The sequence below is a fragment of the Theropithecus gelada genome, chromosome 19 (genome assembly GCF_003255815.1).
Source record: "Theropithecus gelada isolate Dixy chromosome 19, Tgel_1.0, whole genome shotgun sequence".
NCBI classification, from domain to species: domain Eukaryota; kingdom Metazoa; phylum Chordata; class Mammalia; order Primates; family Cercopithecidae; genus Theropithecus; species Theropithecus gelada.
In genome coordinates, this window is record NC_037687.1 from 23,833,111 (window position 1) to 23,859,198 (window position 26,088).

The 26,088-nt window shown below is 51.2% G+C and overlaps 1 protein-coding gene and 1 long non-coding RNA gene across 4 annotated transcripts in view; one reads left to right on the forward strand and one right to left on the reverse strand.

Moving 5' to 3' along the window:
• The window catches only part of LOC112612412, a 15,611-nt gene extending 10,908 nt beyond the window's left edge, over positions 1-4,703 (forward strand). The window contains exon 3 of the long non-coding RNA XR_003116858.1: positions 4,390-4,703. This is a non-coding gene — a long non-coding RNA (uncharacterized LOC112612412). The remainder of the gene's footprint in view (positions 1-4,389) is intronic.
• PRKD2 (protein kinase D2) overlaps positions 1,253-26,088 on the reverse strand; it is a 46,010-nt gene continuing 21,174 nt past the window's right edge. For 2 of the 3 annotated variants that reach the window (XM_025366888.1, XM_025366887.1), the window contains exons 11-19: positions 23,071-23,329; positions 20,484-20,536; positions 20,286-20,358; positions 19,250-19,356; positions 18,181-18,342; positions 10,300-10,398; positions 5,648-5,915; positions 1,963-2,048; positions 1,253-1,672 (exon numbers count right to left, since the gene is read on the reverse strand). In XM_025366888.1, the coding sequence (XP_025222673.1) occupies positions 1,460-1,672; positions 1,963-2,048; positions 5,648-5,915; positions 10,300-10,398; positions 18,181-18,342; positions 19,250-19,356; positions 20,286-20,358; positions 20,484-20,536; positions 23,071-23,329 (1,320 nt within the window). In that variant the 3' untranslated portion in view covers positions 1,253-1,459. Of the gene's footprint in view, positions 1,673-1,962; positions 2,049-5,617; positions 5,916-10,299; positions 10,399-18,180; positions 18,343-19,249; positions 19,357-20,285; positions 20,359-20,483; positions 20,537-23,070; positions 23,330-26,088 lie in introns of all 3 variants that reach the window. The other variant, XM_025366886.1, reaches the window with a different exon arrangement.

Below are 26,088 nucleotides of genomic sequence, written 5' to 3' on the forward strand. Positions count from 1 at the left end.
TCTAGGCTGCCCAAGCCTCCCAAACTCCCCCAGTCCAGCCCTTCCCATTCTGGGTCATCACTGTCCAGGGGCAGGTAAGTCTCTCCACTGGATGGCGAACCCCATGAAGGGCAGTCCTTGGCTGTCTCAGTCACCACTGTGTCCCCAGCATCACCCAGCTCAGTGAGACAAATGAATTAATATATACTTCTCTATATATTTCGTATACAGAGAAGTCATCACATCAATATAAAATAAAATACTAAATGTTGTATATCAGTTTTCTAGTATGGATCAGACTTGGGCTAACTGCATTTTATTTATTTTATTTTTGAGACAGGGTCTCTCTCTTGCCCAGGCTAGAGTGCAGTGGCGTGATCCTTGGCTCACTGCAATCTCTGCTTCCTGGGGTCAAGCGATCCTCCAGCCTCAACCTCCCAAGTAGCTGAGATCACAGGTGCAAGCTACCACACCTGGCTAATTTTTGAACTCTTTGTAGAAAGGGAGTTTCGCCAACTTGGTCAGGCTGGTCTCGAACTCCTGAGATCTAAGGGATCTGCCTGCCTCAGCCTCCTAAAGAGCTGGAATTACAGGCGTGAGCCACCACGCCCAGCCTGAATTGTTTTTTTTTTTTTTTTTTTTTGAGACGGAGTCTCACTGTGTCTCCCAGGCTGGAGTGCAGTGGCGCGATCTCGGCTCACTGCAAGCTCCGCCCCCGGGGTTCACGCCATTCTCCCACCTCAGCCTCCCAAGTAGCTGGGACCACAGGCGCCCGCTACCGCGCCCGGCTAGTTTTTTGTATTTTTAGTAGAGACGGGGTTTCACCATGTTAGCCAGGATAGTCTCGATCTCCTGACCTTGTGATCCACCCGCCTCGGCCTCCCAAAGTGCTGGGATTACAGGCTTGAGCCACCGCGCCCAGCCCCAGCCTGAATTGTTAATAGTTGTGATTAGTAGTAACACCACCAAATAAAAAATCAGTCATCACAAACCATGAGATTACTTTCTTTTCTCCAAGTTCTCTACCCTCCAGTCACATTCCTTTCATCTCTCCCCAGTTTCCAACTCCTTCTCCATTACTCCTCCCTCTCCCTTCTCTTCTTCTCTCCTGGCAATCCTTCTCTATATTTTCTACCCCAGGTCGTCCTCCTTCCAAGACTCCTCTCCCATCAGTCCTCTCTCCCCACCCCCTCCATCCTTCCTCTTTTCAGGCAGTCCTCTTTCTAGATGAACTCCATCTTGGTACAACAAACTATGAGTTAAGAGTGCTGTGTGCTGAGACCAAGGCCATGGGGCCAGAGATGAGTCCGTTTTAATTGCTGGGGAAGCAGGGAGGGGCCTCGGAAATAACTCCCCCCACCGCACTCCCCACGTGTCCCATCCAGTTTGGGCAGGAAGCCACTTGCCCTAGAACAGTTCATTGCTGGGATCCTGTGAAGAACCGCTGTGGAGGGCAGCAGCTGGACGAGGGCACAGGACCTCAGAGAACACTGATGCGCTCCGCCAGCCCCTGCATGTCGTGGTCCTGTGGTGAATGGGCCCCACCAAGATCCCTGTCCGCGGGCAGCCCAGACCCAGGCAGCGGATGCTCTGCCACAAACTGCTCCCAGCGCGCGTCGTCACTCTCATGCGTGATGTATCGCTCTCCCATCTTCCCCTCCAGCTCTCGGAGGTCCAGCCACGTCTGGTACTCCTGGGCCCGACAGAACTGGAGTTAGCTTGGGGTCTGCATTGGAGCAGTGCCTGGAGGCCATCTGCTTTGCCACTGACAGCTGGGTACCAATGAAGGTGAAGCCACACCCTCTGCAACCCACCCAGCCAGTAGACATTTAGCTTCACCCCCTCTTCCAGCCAATGGGAGGACTACTCACATTCCAGACCCAAGGAAACCTACATCCGTCACTACCTGCCTAGCCAATAAGCAATCTAGTTCCACCCATTCCTCCAACCCAGCCAATGGGCCAGCCCTGCCCACTGCATCACCTGTAACCAGGGGTGGCTGAGAGATTTGTCCACGCTGTAGCGTTTGCGCATCTTCACCTGCAGCAGGTTGTTGATGAGGTCAATGGCTGCATAGGAAAGAGAAACAGGTCAAGCCCTACAGGTCGAGGGTCACTCCTCTAATAGGCACGCCCTAGCCTACCTGCCTGCCACTGACACCTTCCTTCTGCACTAGCTCAGGTGGTTCAGAAGCCTCACCTGTGCCAATCACTCACCCATCCATTTCCTCATTACAAATTTGTCTCCTCCTGCACACGCATGTTCACACCAGCTCCCTCTTTACCTGTTCTCTACTTCAATTCCCCCATTCCCCTATGTCACCTTTTTTTTTTTCTTTTTGTCATACACAGGTACATACAATTACATGTGTACTATTCTTTTTATTTATTTATTTATTTATTTATTTATTTATTTATTTATTTATTGAGACGGAGTCTCCCTCTGTTGCCCAGGCTGGAGTGCAGTGGCATGATCTTGGCTCACTGCAACCTCTGCCTCCCGGGTTCATGCAATTCTCCTGCCTCAGCCTCCTGAGTAGCTAGGAATACAAGTGTGTGTCACCATGTCCAGCTAACTTTTTGTACTTTTAGTAGAGACAGGGTTCGACCATGTTGGCCAGGCTGGTCTCGAACTCCTGACCTCAAGCAATCCACCTGCCTTGGCCTCCCAAATTATTGGGATTACAGGCAAGAGCCACCGCGCCTGGCCTAAATGGATTTGCAACTTACAATATTTCCTTCTTTTTTTTTTTTTTTTTTGGGGTCTCATTGTTATCCAAGTTGAAGTGCAGTGGCATGATCAATGCTCACTGAAGTCTCTATGCCCCCAGCTTGATTGATTATCCTGCCTTAGCCTCCCGAGTAGCTGGGACTACAAGTATCTGTCACTATGGTCGGCTAATTTTTGTAATTTTTTTGTTTGTTTGTTTGTTTGTTTTTGAGACGGAGTCTCGCTCTGTCACCCAGGCTGGAGTGCAGTGGCCGGATCTCAGCTCACTGCAAGCTCCGCCTCCCGGGTTCACGCCATTCTCCTGCCTCAGCCTCCCAAGTAGCTGGGACTACAGGCGTCCGCCACATCGCCTGGCTAGTTTTTTGTATTTTTTAGTAGAGACGGGGTTTCACCGTGTTAGCCAGGATGGTCTCGATCTCCTGACCTCGTGATCCACCCGTCTCGGCCTCCCAAAGTGCTGGGATTACAGGCTTGAGCCACCGTGCCCGGCCAATTTTTGTACTTTTTGTAGAGACACATTGCCCAGGCTGGTCTTTAACTCCTGGGATCAAGCAATCTGCCCACCTTGGCCTCCCAAGGTGCTGGGATTACGGCCCTCAGCCACTGCGCCTGACCAACTTATGATACTTTTAATTTACAATGGGTTTATCAGGTTTATCTAATGCCAGTGTAAATCAGGGAGCATCTATGTCATCAGGCTGGGCGCGATGGCTCATACCTGTAATCCCAGCACTTTGGGAGGCCGAGGCGGGTGGATCACCTGAGGTCAGGGGTTCGAGACAAGCTTGGCCAATATGGAGAAACCCCATCTCTACTAAAAATACAAAAAATTAACTGGACATGGTAGTGCATGCCTGTAGTCCCAGCTACTCGGGAGGCTGAGGCAGAAGAATCGCTTGAACTCAGGAGGCAGAGGTTGCAGTGAGCCAAGATCGTGCCACTGCACTCCAGCCTGGGTGACAAGTGCGAAACTCCGTCTCAAAAAAAAAAAAAATGTCATCAGATGGTAGTTAGTCACCATTGCCTGCAGAAGCCTCAGAGACTAAGGCCTGTTCATTGTGAAGAAGAGGACTAGCAAATGTCAAGCTTCAAGACAAGCCAGCACTCATCCGAGGCTCTCTCCTTGATGGGAAGCCTTGAAGGACAAGGCTTCACTGTGTGAACCCATCCGAGGAGAGGCCTGGTGCACACAGGCACCCTGCTCCGGTCAACACCCACAGGATGCTGTGATCCTCACACAGGTGCAACCACACTTAAATTCACTTGTGCACACTCGATGCATTTTTACTCAGGGACTTCTGGGTGGGTCTCAAAAGACAATGTTGGCTGGGTGTGATGGCTTATGCCTGCAATCCCAGCACTTTGGGAGGCTGAGGCAGACAAGTAACTTGAGGTCAGGAGCTCAAGACCAGCCTGGCTAACACGGCAAAACCACGTCTCTACTAAAAATACAAAAAATTAGCCAGGCAGGTGGTGTGTGCCTGTAATCCCAGTTACTTGGGAGACTGAGGCAGGAGAATCCCTTGAACCCAGGAGGCGGAGGTTACAGTGAGCCAAGATCACACCACTGCACTCCAGCCTGGGCGAGAGAGCAAGACTCCGTCTAAAAAAAAAAAGCCAGTATTGAACACCCCCAGTATTATTCCAGGACTCAAGTCAATCCACATTCTCACTGCTTAGGGCCTGTACTTTTAGACCACCACCAAGACCTTGTCTTGTCCTGCACTGAGCAACCTCCGCATCACCCTGCCCCACCTGCTCCATGAAGTCACACCCTCCAGAGAGGGCTCTTCCCCCTTCCACTCTTCACAGACCACTCAAGGAGCTCCCCCGCACCTGACCCCTCCTGTCCAAGTCATCACAGTATTCCCAGAGCTGGAACAGTCAATGCCTGGCACATCGTAGGCGCTCAACATGTTGAATCAATTGTTATAAATACATGAATGTACTTGTTGAATAAATGGTTATAAATAAACGAATGAATGATCCCCCCCTTCCCATACTCCATCTGTCTTCCTGAGCTCCCTGGCTCCAAGACATGTCCCTTGTTCTCCTGGCTTCTGACACACCCCAGTATCTTAGCCTTGCCTCTGGCCCTCTAAACATGCCATCCCACACCCAGCCTCAAAGCTCCAGGCCTTAGGACTTAACTTTTCCAAGCAGGGAAAGTTACAGACCCATTCCCAAGCAGGTTCAAGTCACCAGGCCCGGTGCCACCTCATCAGGCCCAGCCACGACACCAAAGCCCAGGAATGCAGAGATCGCAACGTCTGCCTCAGTCCTGGCTCCCTTCTCCTCCCCGCTCCCATCCCCTCCCAGCTTCCAGGCCTCAGGGTCTGCCCTGTTACTGGACCTCTTCAGAAACCCTCCAAGGCCACATCCCTAGACTGGCCCCCTCGGTCACTGGACCCACTCCAGGCTTCAGGCCCATCTTCACCCAAGTCATGGCCCCAGTACCCAGCAAAGTAGCCAGGCCCTTGTTCCTCAACTCTACCCACTGGTGCCTCCTTTTTGCAAGGCTTACCCTTTTGGGGTCATAAACCCAAAGGCTCCAGGTTCCAACCAATGCCTTGAGGGGCTCAGCCCCTTCTCCTGGTCACCCCAGCCCTTTGCCACCCTCAAGTCCAGTCCCTCTCCTGGTCCCACCCTAGACAAGCCAAGTCTCACTCAGCCCCCTAAGGCTCCAAGTGTCCTCCTTAGCAGTTTTGGGGCACTTGGTTTCCAGCCCAAGTAACCTAGTCTAGGACTGGGTCCCAGCCCACTGTTTATAGGATGGCTCCTCCTGTGGCCACGCCCCTCCAGTAGGCCCGCCCTGCCACTAGGCTTCACCCACAAGGTGCCAGGCTGCTTCCCCGTCCATCCCCTCTCGTGGCCCCGCCCACTCCTCCAGCCCCACCCCACAACCCACCCACCCATGGGATAGGCGGGCCCCAGGCACCTCCAGCTGAGATGTGGCTCCAGGGGCTGGCCGGGTACATGAAGGCAGCGTTCTGGATTTGGTCATTGATGTCCTCGTCCTCGTTGAAAGGGAACGTGCCGCTGAGGCTGACGTACATGATCACGCCCACCGACCACATGTCCAGCGAGCGGTTGTAGCCCTGGTTGAGCAGCACCTCGGGCGCCAGGTAGGCCGGCGTGCCCACCACTGAGCGGCGGAATGACTTCTCACCGATGATGCGCGCAAAGCCAAAGTCACACAGCTTCACCTGCAGAGGGCGAGGGGCGAAGGCTCTATCAGGTGATGGAGCCGCACCCGCCCCAGCATCCCCACCACACCACCCCCCATGGTATTCCAGAGAAAGCTGAATGCTGGTTTGAATCCAGGCTCCTCGGCTCACTAGCTGAGCAACCCTGGGCAAGTGACTTTCCCTCTCCGTGCCTCAGTTTCCCCATCTATAGGAAGAATATGAGCAGAAGAGCACCTATCTCAGAGGACTGCCATGATGGTTAGTGAGTTAAACCATCCAAAGCCCACAACACAATATTTGGCATGCAGTTGGTGCACAATAAAGGCTAGCTGCTGCTATACCTCTGCCACCTCCAATGGTTTGCTGTTTTAAATAATGCAGATCTTTTTTTTTTAAATAGCCTTAAAATATACATGATTGGGGCATGGTGGCTCATGCCTGCAATCCCAGCACTTTGGGAGGCCAAGGAAGATGGATCATTTGAGGTCAGGAGTTCGAGACCAGCCTGGCCAACATGGTGAAACCCCTGTCTCTACTAAAAATACAAAAATTAGCCAGGCGTTGGTGGCAGACACCTGTGGTCCCAGCTACCTGGGAGGCTGAGGCAGGAGAATCGCCTGAACCTGGGAGGCGGAGGTTGCAGTGAGCCGAGATCGTGCCACTGCACTCCAGCCTGGGTGACAGAGCGAGACTCCGTCTCAAAAAACAAACAAACAAACATGAAACATAATGGAGATCTTAACAGTCCCTACCTTAAAGGGTGCTTATTTAGACTGAAAGAGAAATATATATGCAACGTGTTAGGAGCAGTGTCTAGCACAGAATGAGCCTCAGTGATCTCAGGTCAGGAACCTAATTTCTCCAGGCCTTGATTTTGTCATCTGTATTGGGGGGTTGTTGATAACAGCCTCCTCTCAGGCTTTCCTGGGGATTAGGTAGGAGCAGGTGCTGACTGCAGTAGCCGGCAGACAGTACGGTGTATGCCTACCTTTCCCTCATTGTCTTATTTATTTATTTTTTTGAGATGGAGTCTTGCTCTGTCGCCCAGGCTGGAGTGCAGTAGCGTGATCTTGGCTCACTGCAACTTCTGCCTCCCGGGTTCAAGCAATTCTCCTGCCTCAGCCTCCCAAATAGCTGGGATCACAGGGACCTACCACCACACCTGGCTAATTTTTATATTTTTAGTAGAGATGACGTTTTGCCATGTCAGCTAGGCTGGTCCCAAACTCCTGACCTCAGGTGTTCTGCCTGCCTCGGCCTCCCAAAGTGCTGGGATTACAGACATGAGCCACCACGCCTGGCCCCTTTCCCTCATTGTTAATGGCTGCAGTCTAAGGTCATGGACAGGCTTTGGAGCCAGCAAGACCTGGGTTCAAGGTCCTGCTCTGCTGCCTACCAGTCTCAGCCTCAGTCCCCGCTCTGTTCATGTATTGTCCCTTCCCTGTTCAAAACCCTTCCTTGGCTCACTGTTGCTTGCAGGATAGAGCCCCAAATCCTTGACGTCTGAAGCCTCTGTCACCTTTGAAACCAGCCACGTGCCAACCCCTGAGCTGAATCTCAATGTGACAGCCACACTTTCCTGAGGTCCTCTACCCTTTCTACAGATCTTATAGATCTTTCCCTTTTCCAAGATCTACCCTTTCCTATGAATCTTTTTTTTTTTTTTTTGAGACGGAGTCTCGCTTTGTCGCCCAGGCTGGAGTGCAGTGGCGCAATCTCAGCTCACTGTGAGCTCCACCTCCTGGGTTCACGCCATTCTCCGAGTAGCTGGGACTACAGGCGCGCACCACCACGCCTGGCTAATTTTTTGTATTTTTAGTAGAGATGGGGTTTCACTGTGTTAGCCAGGATGGTCTCGATCTCCTGACCTTGTGATCCGCCCACCTCGGCCTCCCAAAGTGCTGGGATTACAGGCATGAGCCACCACGCCTGGCTGGATCTTTTTTTAAAATTTTTATTTATTTTATTTTTATTTGTTTAGACCAGGTCTTGCTCTGTTGCCCAGGCTGGACTGCCGTGGTGTGATCTCGGCTCACTGCAACCTCCACCTCCTGGGTTCAAGCAACTCTCCTGCCTCAGCCTCCCGGGTAGCTGGGATTACAGGTGCCTGCCACCATGCCCGGCTAATTTTTGTATTTTTAGTAGAGACAGGGTTTCACCATGTTAGCCAGGCTGGTCTCCAACTCCTGACTTCAAGTGATCTGCCCACCTCAGCCTCCCAAAGTGTTGAGATTACAGGCATGAGCCACTGTGCCCGACCAGAAAATTTTTTTTTTTTTTTTTTTTTTGAGATGGAGTCTGGCTCTGTCGCCCAGGCTGGAGTGCAGTGGCCCGATCTCGGCTCACTGCAAGCTCCCCGGGTCACTGCAAGCTCCCCCTCCCGGGTTTACGCCATTCTCCTGCCTCAGCCTCCCGAGTAGCTGGGACTACAGGCGCCCGCCACCTCGTCCGGCTAGTTTTTCGTATTTTTTAGTAGAGACGGGGTTTCACCGTGTTAGCCAGGATGGTCTCGATCTCCTGACCTCGTGATCCGCCCGTCTCAGCCTCCCAAAGTGCTGGGATTACAGGCTTGAGCCACCGCGCCCGGCCCTCAGAAAACTTTTAAATACGTTTGGAACAACTTGTGTATGTCAATCTATTTCCCCAACTGTCACACACCAGATTTTGAAGACATAGTATGAAAAACAAGCAGAATATTTCACTGAACTTTGTTTCTTTTTTAAGAGACAGGGTCTTGCTCTGTCACCCCAGCTGGAGTACAGTGGCACAATTATAGCTCACTGTGGATGCAGACTCGAACTCCTGGGCTCAAGCTATCCTCCCATCTTGGCCTCCCAAAGTGCAGGGATTATAGGCATAAGCCACCTCGCCTGGCCTTAATAATTTTTATGTTGACTATTGAATAAAGTGCTATATGTTGGGATACACTATATTATTAAAACTAATTTCATCTGTTTCTTTTTACTTTTTTTTTTTTTTTTGAGACGGAGTCTCGCGCTGTGTCACCCAGGCTGGAGTGCAGTGGCACGATCTCGGCTCACTGCAAGCTCCGCCTCCCAGGTTCACGCCATTCTCCTGCCTCAGCCTCCGAGTAGCTGGGACTACAGGCGCCCGCCACCACGCCCGGCTAGTTTTTTGTATTTTTAGTAGAGACGGGGTTTCACCATGTTAGCCAGGATGGTCTCGATCTCCTGACCTCGTGATCCGCCCGTCTCGGCCTCCCAAAGTGCTGGGATTACAGGCTTGAGCCACCGCGCCCGGCCCTCAGAAAACTTTTAAATACGTTTGGAACAACTTGTGTATGTCAATCTATTTCCCCAACTGTCATACACCAGATTTTGAAGACATAGTATGAAAAACAAGCAGAATATTTCACTGAACTTTGTTTCTTTTTTAAGAGACAGGGTCTTGCTCTGTCACCCCAGCTGCAGTACAGTGGCACAATTATAGCTCACTGTGGATGCAGACTCGAACTCCTGGGCTCAAGCTATCCTCCCATCTTGGCCTCCCAAAGTGCAGGGATTATAGGCATAAGCCACCTCGCCTGGCCTTAATAATTTTTTTTTTTTTTTTTTTTTTTTTGAGACGGAGTCTGGCTCTGTTGCCCAGGCTGGAGTGCAGTGGCCGGATCTCAGCTCACTGCAAGCCCTGCCTCCCAGGTTCACGCCATTCTCCTGCCTCAGCCTCCCGAGTAGCTGGGAGTACAGGCGCCCGCCACCTCGCCCGGCTAATTTTTTTTGTATTTTAGTAGAGACGGGGTTTCACCGTGTTAGCCAGGATGGTCTCGATCTCCTGAACTCGTGATCCGCCCGTCTCGGCCTCCCAAAGTGCTGGGATTACAGGCTTGAGCCACCGCGCCCGGCCAATTTTTTGTATTTTTAGTAGAGACGGGGTTTCTCCATGTTGGTCAGGCTGGTCTCGAACTCCTGACCTCAGATAATCCATCCGCCTCGGCCTCCCAAAGTGCTGGGATTACAGGCGTGAGCCACCGCACCCGGTCTTCTTCCTTTTTTTTTTTTTTTTAAAGAGCTAGAGTCTCACTCTGTCACTCAGGCTGGAGTGCAGTGGCATGATCATAGCTCACTGCAGCCACCCAACTCCTGGGCTCAGGCAATCCTCCCATCTCAGCCTCCTAAGCAGCTGGGACTATAGGTGCACGCCACCATTCCCGGCTAATTTTTTTCGTTTTTTGTACAGGTGAGGTCTCGCTTTGTTGCCCAGGCTAGTCTCAAACTTTTGGGCTCAAGTGATCCTCCTGCCTCAGCCTCCCAAAATGCTGATTACAGGCAAGAGCCACTGTGCCTGGCCCCCACATCTTGATTAGTATAATCCCCTTCCCCATCCCCACCCCGGCCATCAGCGTTGCCTGGATTTCCCCAAATCAGGAGGGGACATAACTGACCTGAGGAAATGGGTCCGCTGATGCCAGCAACACGTTTTCTGGTTTCAAGTCACAGTGGACAATGTTCTTGAAGTGAAGATGTCTCAAAGCCACTAGGATCTGAGGGGAGCAGATGGGGCCAGTAAGAAAGGTAGACAGGTACTCAGCCAAATCTCACCCTCAGCAGCCAGCCCTCCAAACCCGTCCATGCTTTTTTTTTTTTTTTTTTTTGAGACAGAGTCTTGCTCTGTAACCCAGGCTGGAGTGCAGTGGCATGATCTCAGCTCACTGCAACCCCACCACGCGGGTTCAAGTGATTCTCCTGCCTCAGCTTCCCAAGTAGCTGGGACTACAGGCGTGTGCCACCATGCCTGGCTAATTTTATTTTTTTCTTTTTGAGGCGGAGTCTCACTCTGTCACCTGGGGTGGAGTGCAGCGGCGTGATCTCAGCTCACTGCAACCTCCGCCTCCAGGGCTCAAGAGATTCTCCTGCCTCAGCCTCCCAAGTAGCTGGGATTACAGGTACCGGCCACTATGCCCAGCTAGTTTTTTCTATTTTTAGTAGAGATGGGTTTCACCATGTTGGCCAGGCTGTTCTCGAACTCCTGACCTCGTGATTCGCCCACCTCGGCCTCCCAAAGTGCTTGGATTGCAGGCGTGAGTCACTGCACCCAGACCTGCCCTGATAGTTTTTTTTGTATTTTTAGTAGAGACAGGGTTTCACCATGTTAATCAGGTTGGTCTCCAACTCCTGGCCTCAAGTGATCCACCCATCTCAGCCTCCCAAAATGCTGGGATTACAGGCATGAGTGAGTCACTACGCCTGGCCCCATCCATGCCTTCCTACACACCCCTGCCAGGAAACAGGAGGCACTGGAGCACCAAAGAATCTCAGAATCATAGAACCATTTACACCTGAGAGAGAAGAGTTAAATGTAAACTAGAAAGGCTCGGCTACATGAGAGGGGCTGTGAAGATCCTGAGATCTTCTAGCATATGGTAAACTCCTGAATGCTACTAATAGAGCAGGCATTTTCAAGATCCAACTATGTGATTCTTTTTTTTTTTTTGAGACAGAGTCTTGCTTTGTCACTCAGGCTGGAGCGCAGAGCTGGGATCACAGCTCACTGCACCCTCGACCTCTCAGGCTCAATCCATCCTCCCACCTCAGCCTCCCTAGTAACTGGGATTACAGGCACACACCATCACACCTGACTAATTTTTGTATTTGTAGAGACAGTGTCTCACCATGTTGCCCAGGCTGGTCTCAAACTCCTGCACTCAAGTGAACCACCCACCTCAGCCTCGCAAAGTGCTGGGATAACAGGCGTGAGCCACCCCACCTCACCCTTTTTTTTTTTTTTTAAGAGATGGAGTCTCCCTCCGTCACCAGGCTGAAGTGCAGTATCATTTGCTACAGCCGCAAACTAATTGGGTTAAGTGATCATCCAACCTCAGTCTCCCAAATAGCTGGGACTACAGGCATGTGCCACTATGTCAGGCTTTGATTTCCCCCCCCTTTTTTTTTTTTTTTGAGAAAGCCTCCTAGGTTCACGCCAGCCTCCTGACCAGCTGGGATTACAGGCGCACACCACCATGCCCGGCTAATTTTTGTATTTTTAGTAAAGATGGTTGCTCTCTCTGTTGGTCAGGATGGTCTTGAACTCCTGACCTCGTGATCCACCCACCTTGGCCTCCCGGAAGTGCTGGTATTACAGGCGTGAGCCACCGCACCTAGCCTGATTCCATTTTTTAAAAAAATATTTTTCATCCTTACAAAAAACTTTGGGTGCGGTGACTCAAGCCTGTAATCCCAGCACTTTGGAAGACTGAGACAGGTGGATCACCTGAGGTCAGGTGTTAGACACCATCCTGGCCAACATGGCGAAACCCTGTCTCTATTAAAAATACAAAAATTAGTTGGGCGTGGTGGCGGGTACCTGTAGTCCCAGCTACTTGGGAGGTTGAGGCAGGAGAATCATTTGAATCTGGGAGGTGGAGTTTGCAGTGAGCCAAGATCATGCCTTTGCACTCCAGCCTGGGCGACAGAGCAAGAATCTGTCTCAAAAAAAAAAAAAAAAAAAGAGGCAGAGAGATTCTGGAGCCAATCTGCCCTGCCCAGGTGGAGAACCTGGCTCAATGCTTACGAACTTACGGCCTTGGGCAAGTCTCTTCACCTCTCTGGCTCTCAGTTTCCTCATCCGTAAAATGGGGGTGATAATAGTACCCACCCACCAGCCTGGCCGACATGGTGAAACCCCATCTCTACTAAAAATACAAAAATAAGCCGGGCATGGTGGCGCGAGCCTGTAATCTCAGCTACCTGGGAGGCTGAGGCAGGATAATTGCTTGAATCCGGAGGCAGAGGTTGCAGTGAGTCAACATCGCACCACGGCACTCCAGCCTGGGCAACAGAGCGAGGCCCCATCTCAAAAAAAAAAAAAAAAAAAGAGTACCGACCTCACAGGTTGCTATAAGGTTTCAAGCGTATCTGCGCTTAGGATAGCTAACCACTGTATGTTAGCTGTTACTGTTGTTATTAGTTACTATTTTTGTGATGGCCTGTTGGTAAATATATTTGTGTGTGTCTCTTAAATAAAGCTTCTCCTGCTGTATCTGTTCCTATGATGACAAGGTGAGCTGAGTGGAAGAAAAACAAAAAACCATCACCATTTGTAACCATTTATCTGTGAGAACCATATTTCTTGATTCTCTCAAACAAAATGCCAAGTACACCAGAAGCATAGTGTTGTACTACTGCAATTATTATCTATGTCTCAGAATTTAAATACTTGTGTTTATTCTGATTTTCTTTAAAAAAAAAAAAAAAATTTTTGTAGAGATGGCATCTCGCTTTGTTGCCCAGGCTGGTCTTAAACTCCTGGCCTCAAACGATCCTCCCACCTCAGCTACCCAAACCTTGAGATTACAGGCATGAGCCACCCTGCCCGGCCAAACTCCTCATTCTACAGACTGGGAGACCAAGCTGGAAAGATGCATGTGTTGTATGTCATCTCCAGGTTGTTTTTTTGAGACGGAGTCTCACTCTGTTGCCCAGGCTGGAGTGCAATGGCATGACCTCAGCTCACTGCAAATTCCACCTCCCTGGTTCAAGCGATTCTTGTGCCTCAGCCTCCTGAGTAGCTGGGATTACAGGTGGGCACCACCACACCTGGCTAATTTTTGTATTATTAGTAAAGATGGGATTTCACCATGTTGGCCAGGCTGGTCTCAAACTCCTGACCTCAGGTGATCCACCCACCTTGGCCTCCCAAAGTTCTAGGATGACAGGCGTGAGCCACCTCGCCCGGCCCATTTCCAGATTTTGTCAGTTGATTTTCTCCCAGTTCATATGAAACCAAGAGGGCAGGTTAGGCTGGGCATGGTGGCTCATGCCTGTAATCCCAGCACTTTGGGAGGCCGAGGTGGGCAGATCACGAAATCAAAAGTTCAAGACCAGCCTGACTGACATGGTGAAACCCCATCTCTACTAAAAATACAAAAATTAGCCAGGTATGGTGGCGTGTGCCTGTATTCCCAGCTACGCAGGAGGCTGAGGCAGGAGAATCACTTGAACCCAGGAGGCAGAGGTTGCAGTGAGCTGAGATAGTGCCACTGAACTCCAGCCTGGGTGACAGAGCGAGACTCCGTCTCAAAAAAACAAAAAAAAAACAAACAAAAAAAACATTGGCCAGAGACGGTGGCTTATGCTTGTAATCCCAGCACTTTGGGAGGCTGAGGTGGGTGGACCACGAGGTCAGGAGTTCAAGACTAGCCTGGCCAACATAGTGAAACCCCATCTCTACTAAAAATACAAAAATTAGCTGGGTGTGCTGGCATGCGCCTGTAGTCCCAGCTACTCAGGTGGCTGAGGCAGGACAATCGTTTGAACCTGGGAGACAGAGATTGCAGTGAGCTGAGACTGTGCTACTGCATTCCAGCCTGGGTGACAGAGTGAGACTTTGTCTCAAAAAAAAAAAAAAAAAAAAAGAGGGCCGGTTGGAAGCTAGATAGATCCAGACTCAAATCTTGGCTGGAAAGCTACTCGGCTGTGACCTCGAGGGAGACAGCTATCTCCCTGAGCCTCAGTTTCCTCATCTATACAATGGGGGTTATAACAATACCTACCTCATAGGATGGTGGTGAGGCCTAAATAAGCTCATGAAGTAAAGGGTTTAGCACAGGGCTTGGGTGTAGGGCAGGCAAGAGCCCAGAAAGCAGAAATCTGCAGAGAGAGAGAGAAAGAAGAGCAAGCAGGCAAAAAGAGAGGAAGAGACGAAGGCCGGAAAGAGAAACCCCCTCAGCTGCTGCAAGCAGCCACCTGTGAGCACCACGATTCCTCTCCACACCTGAAGTCTGGATGTGGCCGGGCGTGGAGGCTCACACCTGTGATCCCAGCACTTTAGGAGGCTGAGGCGGGCAGATCACTTGAGGTCAGGAGTTTGAGACTGGCCTGGGCAACATGATGAAATCCCATCTCTACTAAAATTACAAAAAATTAGCCAGGTATGGTGGCACACACCTATAATCCCAGCTACTTGGGAGGCTGAGGTAGGAGAATTGCCTGAACCCAGGAGGCGGAGGGTGCAGTGAGCCGAGATCGTGCCACTGCCCTTCAGCCTGGGCAACAAAGCGAGACTCTGTCTCAAAAATAAATAAATAATAAGGTCTGGATGAGGTTGCATTAGGGGATTTCTGTCCCCATCCCATAAGCCAGCCTGACAAACAGGCACACTGCCTGAGAGGATAAGGGTGCTGGCCCAGGGTAAAGGAAACAGCAACGATGACTCTGAGACTCACAGAGATGTCTCAGAAGAAGGCAAGGCGCCAACCAGAGGGAAAGGCCTTTCTAGGAGGGATGTGAAACACAGAAACCACAAAAGGGGATATTTAACATCGTAAAAGTTCAACTCTATGGCAGGCTGGATGCAGTGGCTCACGCCTGTAACCGGACACTTTGGGAGGCTGTGGCAAGAGGACCACTTAAGCCCAGGAGTTCGAGACCAGCCTGGGCAACATGGCAAGACCCTGTCTTTACAAAAACATACAAAAAAAAAAAATTGCCAGGTGTGATGGCTCATGCCTGTGGTTCCAGCTAGCTCAGGAGACTGAGATGGGAGGATCACCTGAGCCCAGGAGTTCAAGACCAGCCTGGGCAACACGGCAAGACCTTGTCTCTACAAAAACATTAAAAAAAAAAAAAGAAAATTAGTTGGACATGGTGGCTTATGCCTGGGGTTCCAGCTAATTCAGGAGACTGAAATGGGAGAATCGCTTCGGCCCAGCAGTTTGAGGCTGCAGTGAGCTATGATCACACCACCGCACTCCAGCCTGGATGACAGAATGAGACCCTGCCTCAAAAAAAAAAAAAAAAAAAAATAGAATAAAATAAAACCCTATGGTAAATAAAAGTTAAATATAAAATAAAGAGGCAAACAAATACTGGGATAAAAGCATTGAACAACGTAAGTGATAAGAATCTAATGTGCCCTCCCAAAAAAAGAAATCAGAACAGAGGCTGCACACAGTGGCTCACGCCTATAATCCCAGCACTTTGCAAGGCTGAGGCCGAGTTGGGAGGATCACTTGAGCCCAGGAGTTGAAGACCAGCCTGGGCACCATAGCGAGACCCTGTCTTTATAAAAATTAGCTGGGCGTGATGGCTGATCCCTGTAGTCTCAGCTACTCAGCAGGCGGAGGCAGGAGAATCTCCTGAACCCGGGAGGTCGAGGCTGCAGCAAGCTCAGGTGACGAAGCGAGACCGTGTCTCAAAAAAAACAAACAAAAAGCACAGGCACACAAGGAAAATCTGTCTGAATGTAACACAAATGAGTTTGACATCACTAGTTAAAAGCAAAGATCCTAGGTTCAAATCCCACCAGCTATGTGACTCTGGACAAGTTATTTGATGTCTCTGACCCTCAGTTTCTTCAACCGTAAAAGGGGAGTGAGAATAACAGCACCTCCTACATAGGTTACTATGAAGATTAAATGAGTTTGAAGAATGCCTGGCACATAGTAAGTGCTCAATAAATGTCAGTGACCACATTATTTATCATCACCATTATCAGCCTCCCTTGTCCTAGCCCTGCTCACCTGAGCGATCATTGTCTAAGGCTGGGGCTGTATTGGTCATCCCTGTGTCCTCAGCACTGCCCAGCAAGGCACCAAGCACAGAGGAGGGCCTAGGGAGTATTTGTTCACCAACTGAATGAACGAATGAGAGAAAAAGGGCTCCTTGATGCTTTTTTCTATTGTTTGGTTTTGAGAGAGGGTCTCGCTCTGTCACCCAGGCTGGAGTGCAGTGGCACGGTCATAGCTCACTGCAGCCTTGACCACCTAGGTTCAAGAGATCCCCTCCACTCCCTCCTCCCAAGCAGCTAGGACTACAGACTTGTGCTATCAGGCACCACATCCAGCTAAGTTTTCTTTTTTTTTTTTCTTTTTGTAGAGATGGGATCTCACTATGTTGCCTAGGCTGGTCTCCCCTGGCTTCAAGTGATCCTCTTGCCTTGGCCTCCCAAAGTGCTGGGATTACGGGCATGAGCCATCCTGTTTTTGAGATGGGCTCTTGCTATGTTGCTCAGGCTGTCTCAAACTCCTGGGCTCAAGCAGTCCTCTGGCCTTAGCCTCCTGAGTAGCTGAGATTAGAGGTGTACCCCACCATGCCTGACTCCCCTTTTTTCCAGATGAGTCAAATCAGGTCCAGGGGGCCTGATTGATCATTTATTTTCTTTTTATAGTAAAAGTAGCTATCATTACTACTAGTCTATTATTTTTCTATTATTATTACTCTTTATTATTATTATTATTGAGACGAAATCTCACTCTTGTCCCCCAGGTTGCAGTGCAGTGGCACGATCTCGGCTCACTGCAACCTCCGCCTCCTGGGTTCAAGCGATTCTCCTGCCTCAGCCTCCCAAGTAGCTGGGATTACAGGCACCTACCACCACGCCCAGCTAATTTTTGTATTTTTAGTAGAAACGGGGTTTCACCATGTTGGCCAGGCTGATCTCAAACTCCTGACCTCAGGTGATCTGCCTGCCTCAGCCTCCCAAAGTGCTGGGATTACAGGCATGAGCCACCGCGCCCAGACTACTCTTTATTATTTTTAATTGTTATTGTCACTCTATCATTTTTCTTTTTTCTTTCTTTTTAGAGGCAGGTCTCGCTACATTGCCCAGGCTGGAGTGCAGTGCCTCTTCACAGATGCGATCCCACTACTGCTCAGCACAAGAGCTTTGACCTGCTCTGCTTCCAACCTGGGCTGCTTTGCACCCTGGTGGTCCCCCGCTCCCAGGAGGTCACCGCATGGATGACGAACTTAATGAGAACAACTGATCAGCGCAGAACTCCTGGGATCAAGTGATTCTCCTGCCACAGCCTCCTGAGTAGCTGGGACCACAGGCACGTGCTACCGTGCCTGGCTTATTTTTTATATTATGCTTATTATTACTCCTGTATGATTATGGCTTTTATTTATTTATTTTCTTGAAACAGAGTCTCGCTCTGTCGCCCAGGCTGGAGTGCAGTGGCGCGATCTCGGCTCACTGCAAGCTCCGCCTCCCGGGTTCACGCCATTCTCCTGCCTCAGCCTCCCGAGTAGCTGGGACTACAGGTGCCCGCCACCTCGCCCGGCTAATTTTTTGTATTTTTAGTAGAGATGGGGTTTCACCGTGTTAGCCAGGATGGTCTCGATCTCCCGACCTCGTGATCTGCCCACCTTGGCCTCCCAAAGTGCTGGGATTACAGGCGTGAGCCACCGCGCCCGGCCTGATTATGGTTTCTATTATCTGCTATCGTGGCTCCTGCCAGTGTCTTCCTGACCCCCTAGGCATACAGGGCCTCTCCAAGCCAACACCTGATGGGGAGGGGTGGGTGGCAGCGGGCAGGATGGCGCACCTGGGTGATGAGGAACTTGGTGAGGCGCTCAGGCAGCCGGCCCTTCTCACTGGACAGGATCATCTCCAACATGTCTCCATGCAGCTTCTCCATCACCACAAACACTTTCTCAGGCGTCTCGAACATGCACTCCAGGTTCACGATCCCAGGGTGCCGCAGGCTCTGCAGGGTGGGGAGTGGGGTCAGGGCCCAGGTCGCCCACAAACTCAGACCCCAAAGGGTCAGGTATGGGAGCAGGAGGATGACAAACAAGGAGAAGGATGTCCCTGGGGTGTTGGCACTCAGGTAGAGAAGGGGGCTTCCCACAGGCCAAGACAGAACAGGCCCACCTCCACCCCACCTGCCAGGTGCCCAGAAGGATCTTTTTTTTTCTTTCTATTTAAATATAGAGATGGGGTTTCACCATGTTGGCCAGGCTGGTCTCAAATTTCTGGCCTCAAATGATCCTCCCACCTCGGCCTCCCAAAGTGCTGGGATTACAGGCATGAGCCACTATGCCCGGCCCAGAAGGATCTTTACATCCTGAAATTCTGGTGGAGGCCCAGGGTTGCAGGAGGGAGGAGCAAGAGCTTGGAGAAATGGGGAGAGCTCTGCATGTCTGTATCTTTTAAATCCATACCCCCTCTCACATTCCCCAGTCCTATCCTGGTCTAACCCCTCTCTCCCACCCAGATCCCCACTCAGCCTCCTGGCTACAGTCACTTCCCTTTCCACCCACCCTCCAGATGGTAGCCCGAGGAATTTTCCTAAAGTATGCACCTGATTCTGCCCCTCCCTTGCTCAAAAGCCTTCTGTGGCTCCCCAGTACCCTCAGGAGAAAGTCCCAAGGGTCTGGCTTCACCCTCCTCCCTGGCCTCATCTTCCAGTACCTCCTTTCTAGAAAACCTCACGCTCCCTCTCACCAGGCCTTTGTACAGGCTGGTCCCTCTGCTAAGAACACCTTCTCCTCCTCTTCAGTCTCAACATGCATATGGTTTCCTCCAGGAAGCCTTCCCTGACCACCCCTACACACTGGGTCAGCTGGCCCGTGAAAGGAAGCAGCAGAAAGGGAAGGCGGCCTGGTGCTTACCTGCAGAATGGCCACTTCGTTCCGGAGCTGGCTCTCCTGCTTGGTGGGGAAGCGCAGTTTGTCAATGACCTTAACTGCCACGTCCCGGCCTGTCTTCCGGTGCTTTCCTGGGCAGGGAGTCAGACAGATGGGGGTTGAGAGAGCAAGACCACCCAGTTTGGCAGGAGTATCTCCACCTCTGCTGACCTCTGCCCCCCCATCATAGAGACAGTCAGAGTTGGGCAGAGTTGGAGGCCCCAGGAGATATGTGAAAAGGCCAGCAGAGGTGCACTTTGGGAGTAAAGGCAGAAAGAAGAAAAGCAAAAAACAAAGCTCCAAAGAAGAGAATGTATAACATGGGAAACTGGATTTATAACCAGTCAGGATCTAGCATCTAGTTTTGTGGGGCCCATAAGAGTCCTGGGGACAGGGGAGAGACAAAAGTGAGGGGACTCTAGGGTCAGAATTATCTCCACCCAAATTCTACACTTCCAAGAGTGTAAAATTTACCCTGTCCTATCCAGCTCTAGGATCTAGCTCTGTGACAAATCAAAGTGTAAAATTTACCACCCCTTGAATCCAATCAGAATCTAGGATTTAGCCTGTGGCCAATCAGAATGCCGAATCTGCCCTCCTAGTCAGTCAGAATCTAGGATCTAGCTCTGTGGCCAGAGTGCAGAATCTATCCTCCTATCCAATCAGAATCTAGGATCTAGCTCTGTGGCCAGAGTGCAGAATCTATCCTCCTATCCAATCAGAATCTAGGTTCTAGCTCTGTGGCTAATCAGAATGCAGAACCTACCTTCCCTATCCAATCAAAATCTACCTCTGTGACTAATCAGAGTGCTGAATTTACGCTTCCTATTTACAACAGGAGGAGAGTCCATTGGTTTCTCCCAATGAGAAAAGAACCTACAAACAGTCCACCTAGGATCTAGCTTTCTAACCCAATCAACATAGGAGGTGAGCATGTGACCAATCAGAAAGGAAGGGTTGGAGCTACAGCAGCTTCCCCCAGCCCCACGCCCCCTCTGGGTTAGCTCTAAAGTGTCCTCACCTCCATAGACCACTCCAAACTGCCCTGAGCCCAGCACTTCATCAGGGAAGATCTGATAGACAGTGGCAATGTCCTGCAGGGTGAAGACAGGGCAGGTCAGGGGTGCAAATGGAAATCGGGGAGGGGGAGTCAAGGAGATGAGAGAGCTGGGGAGGGTTTGTGGGAAGGGAGGGCATCATGTGTGGGCAGGAGTCTCACCACATTCTCTTGGATCTGACTGTTGGACACAGAGATACTCAGAGAAGCTTGTCCTGGGGAGAGGGGAGAGAGAGAGGTGAGGGGACTCCAGGCTCAGGATTATCTCCACCTATACCTGTAAAGGCAGACTTGGGAGTCAGGCCACCCAGATTTGAATCCAATGTTCGATACAACATGCAGCTTCAGGCTGGTGACTTGTCCACTATGAACCTCGGTTTCCTCATCTAGAAAATGGGGATAATAAAAGGACCTCCCTCATAGGGCCACCAGGAAGAGTAAATGAGATGTACTGAGTGGCTAAAGGAGTGACGTTATGGATGATTTTGCTGAGCATTTTACCCTAGGATCTCAGCACCAGGGGAGGCAGACTGACCTCAATATACAGAGAAGGAAACCGAGTCTTGGAGGGAAAGCCCAGACTGACTCCTGCGTCTTCCCTTGAATTTGTCCCCCTACAAACCCAACCAGAGCCAGATATTTCTAAATCCGGATCTTTCTGCCACTTGAATGTCTCTCTCTTCCACCAGTCTAGGCCCCTGCTTGCCCTCCAACTCTGGGTCCTCACTCCACAGCCCCTTCCCTGGTCTCCTTGCCCCAATCGTGCCCCTCCTATTCACCTCCCACAGAGAAGCCAGAGGGATCTTACTGAGGCACAAGGTTGACCCTATCCTTCCTCTGCTCACAACTCTGCCTTGGCTCCCCAGTGCCCTGAGGAAGAAGCCTGAGCTCCTTAAATGGTCTAAAAGGCATGGCCGGCCGGGCGCGGTGGCTCAAGCCTGTAATCCCAGCACTTTGGGAGGCCGAGATGGGCGGATCACGAGGTCAGGAGATCGAGACCATCCTGGCTAACACGGTGAAACCCCGTCTCTGCTAAAAAATACAAAAAAACTAGCCGGGCGAGGTGGCGGGCGCCTGTGGTCCCAGCTGCTCGGGAGGCTGAGGCAGGAGAATGGCGTGAGCCCGGGAGGCGGAGCTTGCAGTGAGCTGAGATCCGGCCACTGCACTCCAGCCTGGGGCAACAGAGCAAGACTCCGTCTCAAAAAAAAAAAAAAAAAAAAAAAAAAAAAAAGGCATGGCCTAGACCCTCATCTACCTCTGACTTCAACCCCCCACATGCTATTCCTGACACACTGGCCTCCTTGCTGGGCCTCAAATACAGCAAGCTCTCTTCTACCTTCTAGTCTCGGCATATGCTGTTTCCCCTGCCAGGAAAACTCTTTCCTTCATCCTAGACTTAGCTAAATCCTCCTCATCCTCAAGTGTCAGCTCAAATGTCACTCCTAGGACCAAGCTGGATCACTGTTGCAAATGTTCTGTATCACACTCGTTGCTTGTATGGGTTAATGATCAGTGTCTGTAACCCACACTGGATTATAAGCTCCAGAGGGTGGGAACCTGGTACTCTTTCATCACTTTTTGCCTCTGCCTAAAATGAGATCTCATTTTCTTTCCCACATCTCACCCTGCCTCGGCCTCCAGGTCTCAGTTCAGATGTCACCTCCTCCAGGAAGCCCTCCTATACACCCAGATTGGGTCAGGTACCCCTCTGGGCCCCTCCAGCTCCCTGGGTCCCTTGTCCCAACCCTGCCCACCCTGGACTGTCACTCTCTGAAGACAGGTATTCTGCCCTACTGGACTCTGAGCCCCATGAGGGCAGGTCTTGGGCTGTCCTGATCACTGGGTCCCCAGCACTGTCCCGCGTAGAGGAGGCACTCAGTAAGTGCATGAGGACTTATCAGCACCTGGGACAAGGCTCATGGAGGGGAAGTGACATGCCCAAGCCCACATATCAGGCCAGGAGCTTAACAGAGATTTGTTGTGGATTTTTGTGTTGTTTGTTTGTTTTTTCTTTTTTGGAGACAGAGTCTTGCTCTGTCACCCAGACTGGAGTGCAGTGGTGCGATCACGACTCACTACAGCCCCTCAACCTCCCAGGCTCAAGCAATTCTCCTGCCTCAGCCTCCCAAGTACCTGGAACTACAGGAGTGCGCCACCACACCTGGCTAATTGTTTTTATTTTTTGTAGAGATGGAATCTCGTTATGTTGCCCAGGCTGGTCTTGAACTCCTGGCCTCAAGTGATCCTCCTTCCTTAGCTTCCCAAAGTGCTGGGATTAACAGGCATGATTAATAAAGTCTGAACGCAGGCCTGCTGAGTCCAGAAGCCATGTTTTCAACCCCACCATTGCCCAAGGGCCCTCTTTGGCCCTTCCATTCCCCAGAATCCTGCCCCACCCATCTAGACCTATTTTTTTTTTTTTTTTTTTGAGACGGAGTCTCGCTCTGTCGCCCAGGCTGGAGTGCAGTGGCGCGATCTCGGCTCACTGCAAGCTCCGCCTCCGGGGCTTACGCCATTCTCCTGCCTCAGCCTCCCGAGTAGCTGGGACCACAGGCGCCCGCCACCTCGCCCGGCTAGTTTTTTGTATTTTTTAGTAGAGACGGGGTTTCACCGTGTTCGCCAGGATGGTCTCGATCTCCTGACCTCGTGATCCGCCCGTCTCGGCCTCCCAAAGTGCTGGGATTACAGGCTTGAGCCACCGCGCCCGGCCTAGACCTATTCTTTCAAGGACCGGGGTGGGAGGACTTACTGTGGGGCGCGTGGCCTGGGGCGCTGGGTGCGTCCTGAAGGATGACGGGCATCAGGGCCTGGCGGATGGCTGTCTCCCAGCCCCGGGCGGCCTCAGCCCCCTGCCCACTTGGCCCACCTGGAGCCCCGCCAGGCATCTCGCCCACAAAGTAGGTGGCATTGGCAGTGACGATCTCAAAGCAGTGTGGGTTGGTGCCCGGCGGCACAAGGCTGAAGTTCTGGGCGGACTCCACCGTGAGGATTTCTGACAGCGGAATTTCCTGCAGGATGCGGAACCAGCACAGGTGAGGATACCAGGCAGACCCTGGAATTCTACTGCTTACCCAGAAGGATACACAGGATCCATGTTGATGGGGATGGGCCTGGTTTGCTGAGTGGTTAGACAAGTTCCCAGTAATTCTAAGCCTGTTCTCGCTGTTCTTTTATAATTACTGGCAGAGGCCAGGGGCGGTGGCTCACGCCTGTAATCCTAACACTTTGGGAGGCCGAGGCGGGCAGATCACTTGAGGTCAGGAGTTCGAGACCAGCCTGGCCAACATGGCAAAATCCCGTCTCTACTGAAAATACAAAAATTAGCCAGGCGTGGTGGTATGTGCCTGTAATCCCAACTAATCAGGAGGCTGGGGCAGGAGAATTGCTTGAACCTGGGAGACAGACGTTACAATGAACCAAGACCGCGCCACTGTTGCCTAGGTGACAGAGTGAGACTCCATCTCAAAAATAATAATAATACTAATTACTGGCAGAAGTGATATGGAAGCAGAGACCAGAAAGGTAAGAAGAAGTCAGCTGGCAAAGAGTAGGGGAACAGCATGTGCAAAGGCCCTGAGGAAAGGCTGTGCTCAAAAGCCAAGCTGTATTCCCATCACATGGCGGTGCCTGGACACAGTAAAAGCTTGATAAACATTTGACGGCTGGACGTGGTGGCTCATGCCTGTACTCCCAGCACTTTGGGAGGCCGAGGAGGGCAGATGGCCCAGGAGTTCAAGACGAGCCTGGGCCACATAGTGAGACCCCAGCTCTACAAAAAATTTAAAAATCAGTCAGGCATGGTGCCATAAGCCTGTAATCCCAGCACTTTGGGAGGCCAAGGCAGGCAGATCGCTGGAGCCCAGGAGTTTGAGACCAGCCAGGGCAACATGATGAGACCCCCATCTCTACAAAAAATACAAAAATTAGCCAGGTGTGGTGGTACGCACCTGTAATCCCAGCTACTGGGGAGGTGGGACAATTATTTGAGCCAGGGAGGCAGAGGTTACAGTGAGCCATGATCATGCCACTGCATCTGGGAGACAAGCAAGATCCTGTCTCAAAATAAATAAATGGGCCGGGTGCGGTGGCTCTCAACTGTAATCACAACACTTTGGGAGGCCAAGGCGGGCGGATCACGAAGCCAGGAGTTTGAGACCAGCCTGACCAACATGGTGAAAGCCCATCTCTACTAAAAACACAAAAATTAGCCAGGCATGGTGGCATGCCTATAATCCTGGCTACTCAGGAGACTGAGGCAGGAGAATCACTTGAACCCGGGAGGCAGATGTTGCAGTGAGCCAAGAATGCGACACTGCACTCAAGCCTGGGTGACAGAGCGAGACTCCGTCTCAAAACTAAATAAATGTTTGATAATAAATGGAGGAAATGAGGCCACACAGGGCTTCGCAGGCCACAAGGAAGAGCCTGGGCTTTGTCCAACGGTCTCAGGAAGCCACCGAAGGCTTTTGAGCATCATCTGCTTGTGTGCGGAGGGCAGATGGAATAGAATGAGATGGAGACAGAGAACCAGAAAGGAGGCTGAGGGGACCCAGGCGGGACAGAAGGCACAGGGATCATGGGGTGGGAAACGTGTCAAAGGAGGAAGAAGGGAGGAAGGACAAAGGAAGGAGGGAGGGAGGGAGGAAGGAGGGAGGAAAGAATGAATGACTTAGGTAGCCCATAAAACCAGGTGATGACATGGACACATGGGTGGGGGGACGGTGAGGACAGCATTTTATTTTATTTTTTTTTTGAGATGAAGTCTTGCCCAGGCAGGAGTGCAGTGGCGCGATCTCAGCTCACTGCAGCATCTGCCTCCCAGGTTCAAGCGATTCTCCTGCCTCAGCCTCCGAAGTGGCTGGGGTTATAGGCACCCGCCACCACGCCCAGCTAATTTTTGTATTTTTAGTAGAGACAGGGTTTCACCATGTTGGCCAGACTGATTTCGAACTTGTGATCTCAAGTGATCCTCCTGCCTCGGCCTCTGAAAGCTCTGGGATTACAGGCATGAGCCACCCATGCCTGGCCAAGGACAGTATTTTAGATGGTGTGGTCTGAGCAAAATGGGAAGATGATAAGGAACCAGCCATGGAAAGTTCAAGGAAGACACTCCAGGACAGGTAACAGCAGGAGTCCCGGTTTTATTACTGTAAGACAATAGGAGCCACTGGGGGGTTTTGAGGGTTTTAATAAAGACTCCCCTGGCTACTAGGGGGGAAATGACAGAGGTTGAGGTCAGAAGCAAGGACCCTGCAAGGAGAAGGCTGCAACCATCTGGGTGGAAGACAGTGGCTGGGACACGGTGTGGGCACAGGAGGTGGTGACGAATACACACACATAATGCAATACATTAATTATAAAGGAATAGCGAAGCCGGGCGCGGTGGCTCACGCCTGTAATCCCAGCACTCTGGGAGGCCGAGGCGGGGGGCAGATCGTGATGTCAAGAGATCGAGACCATCCTGGCCAACATGGTGAAACCCCGTCTCCAATAAAAATACAAAAATTAGCTGGGCGAGGTGGCGTTCACCTGTAGTCCTAGCTACTCGGGAGGCTGAGGCAGGAGAATCGCTTGAATCCGGGAAGTGGAGGTTGCAGTGAGCCGAGATCACGCTACTGCACTCCAGCCGGGCGACAGAGTGAGACTCCATCTCAAAAAATAAATAAATAATAAAAAAATAAAGGAATAGTGAGAACAGCCTTAGAAGTACTGGGAGCTTAATATACCACGCCCTAAGCCGATTGGTTTAGTGGATTGGCTCTTTGAA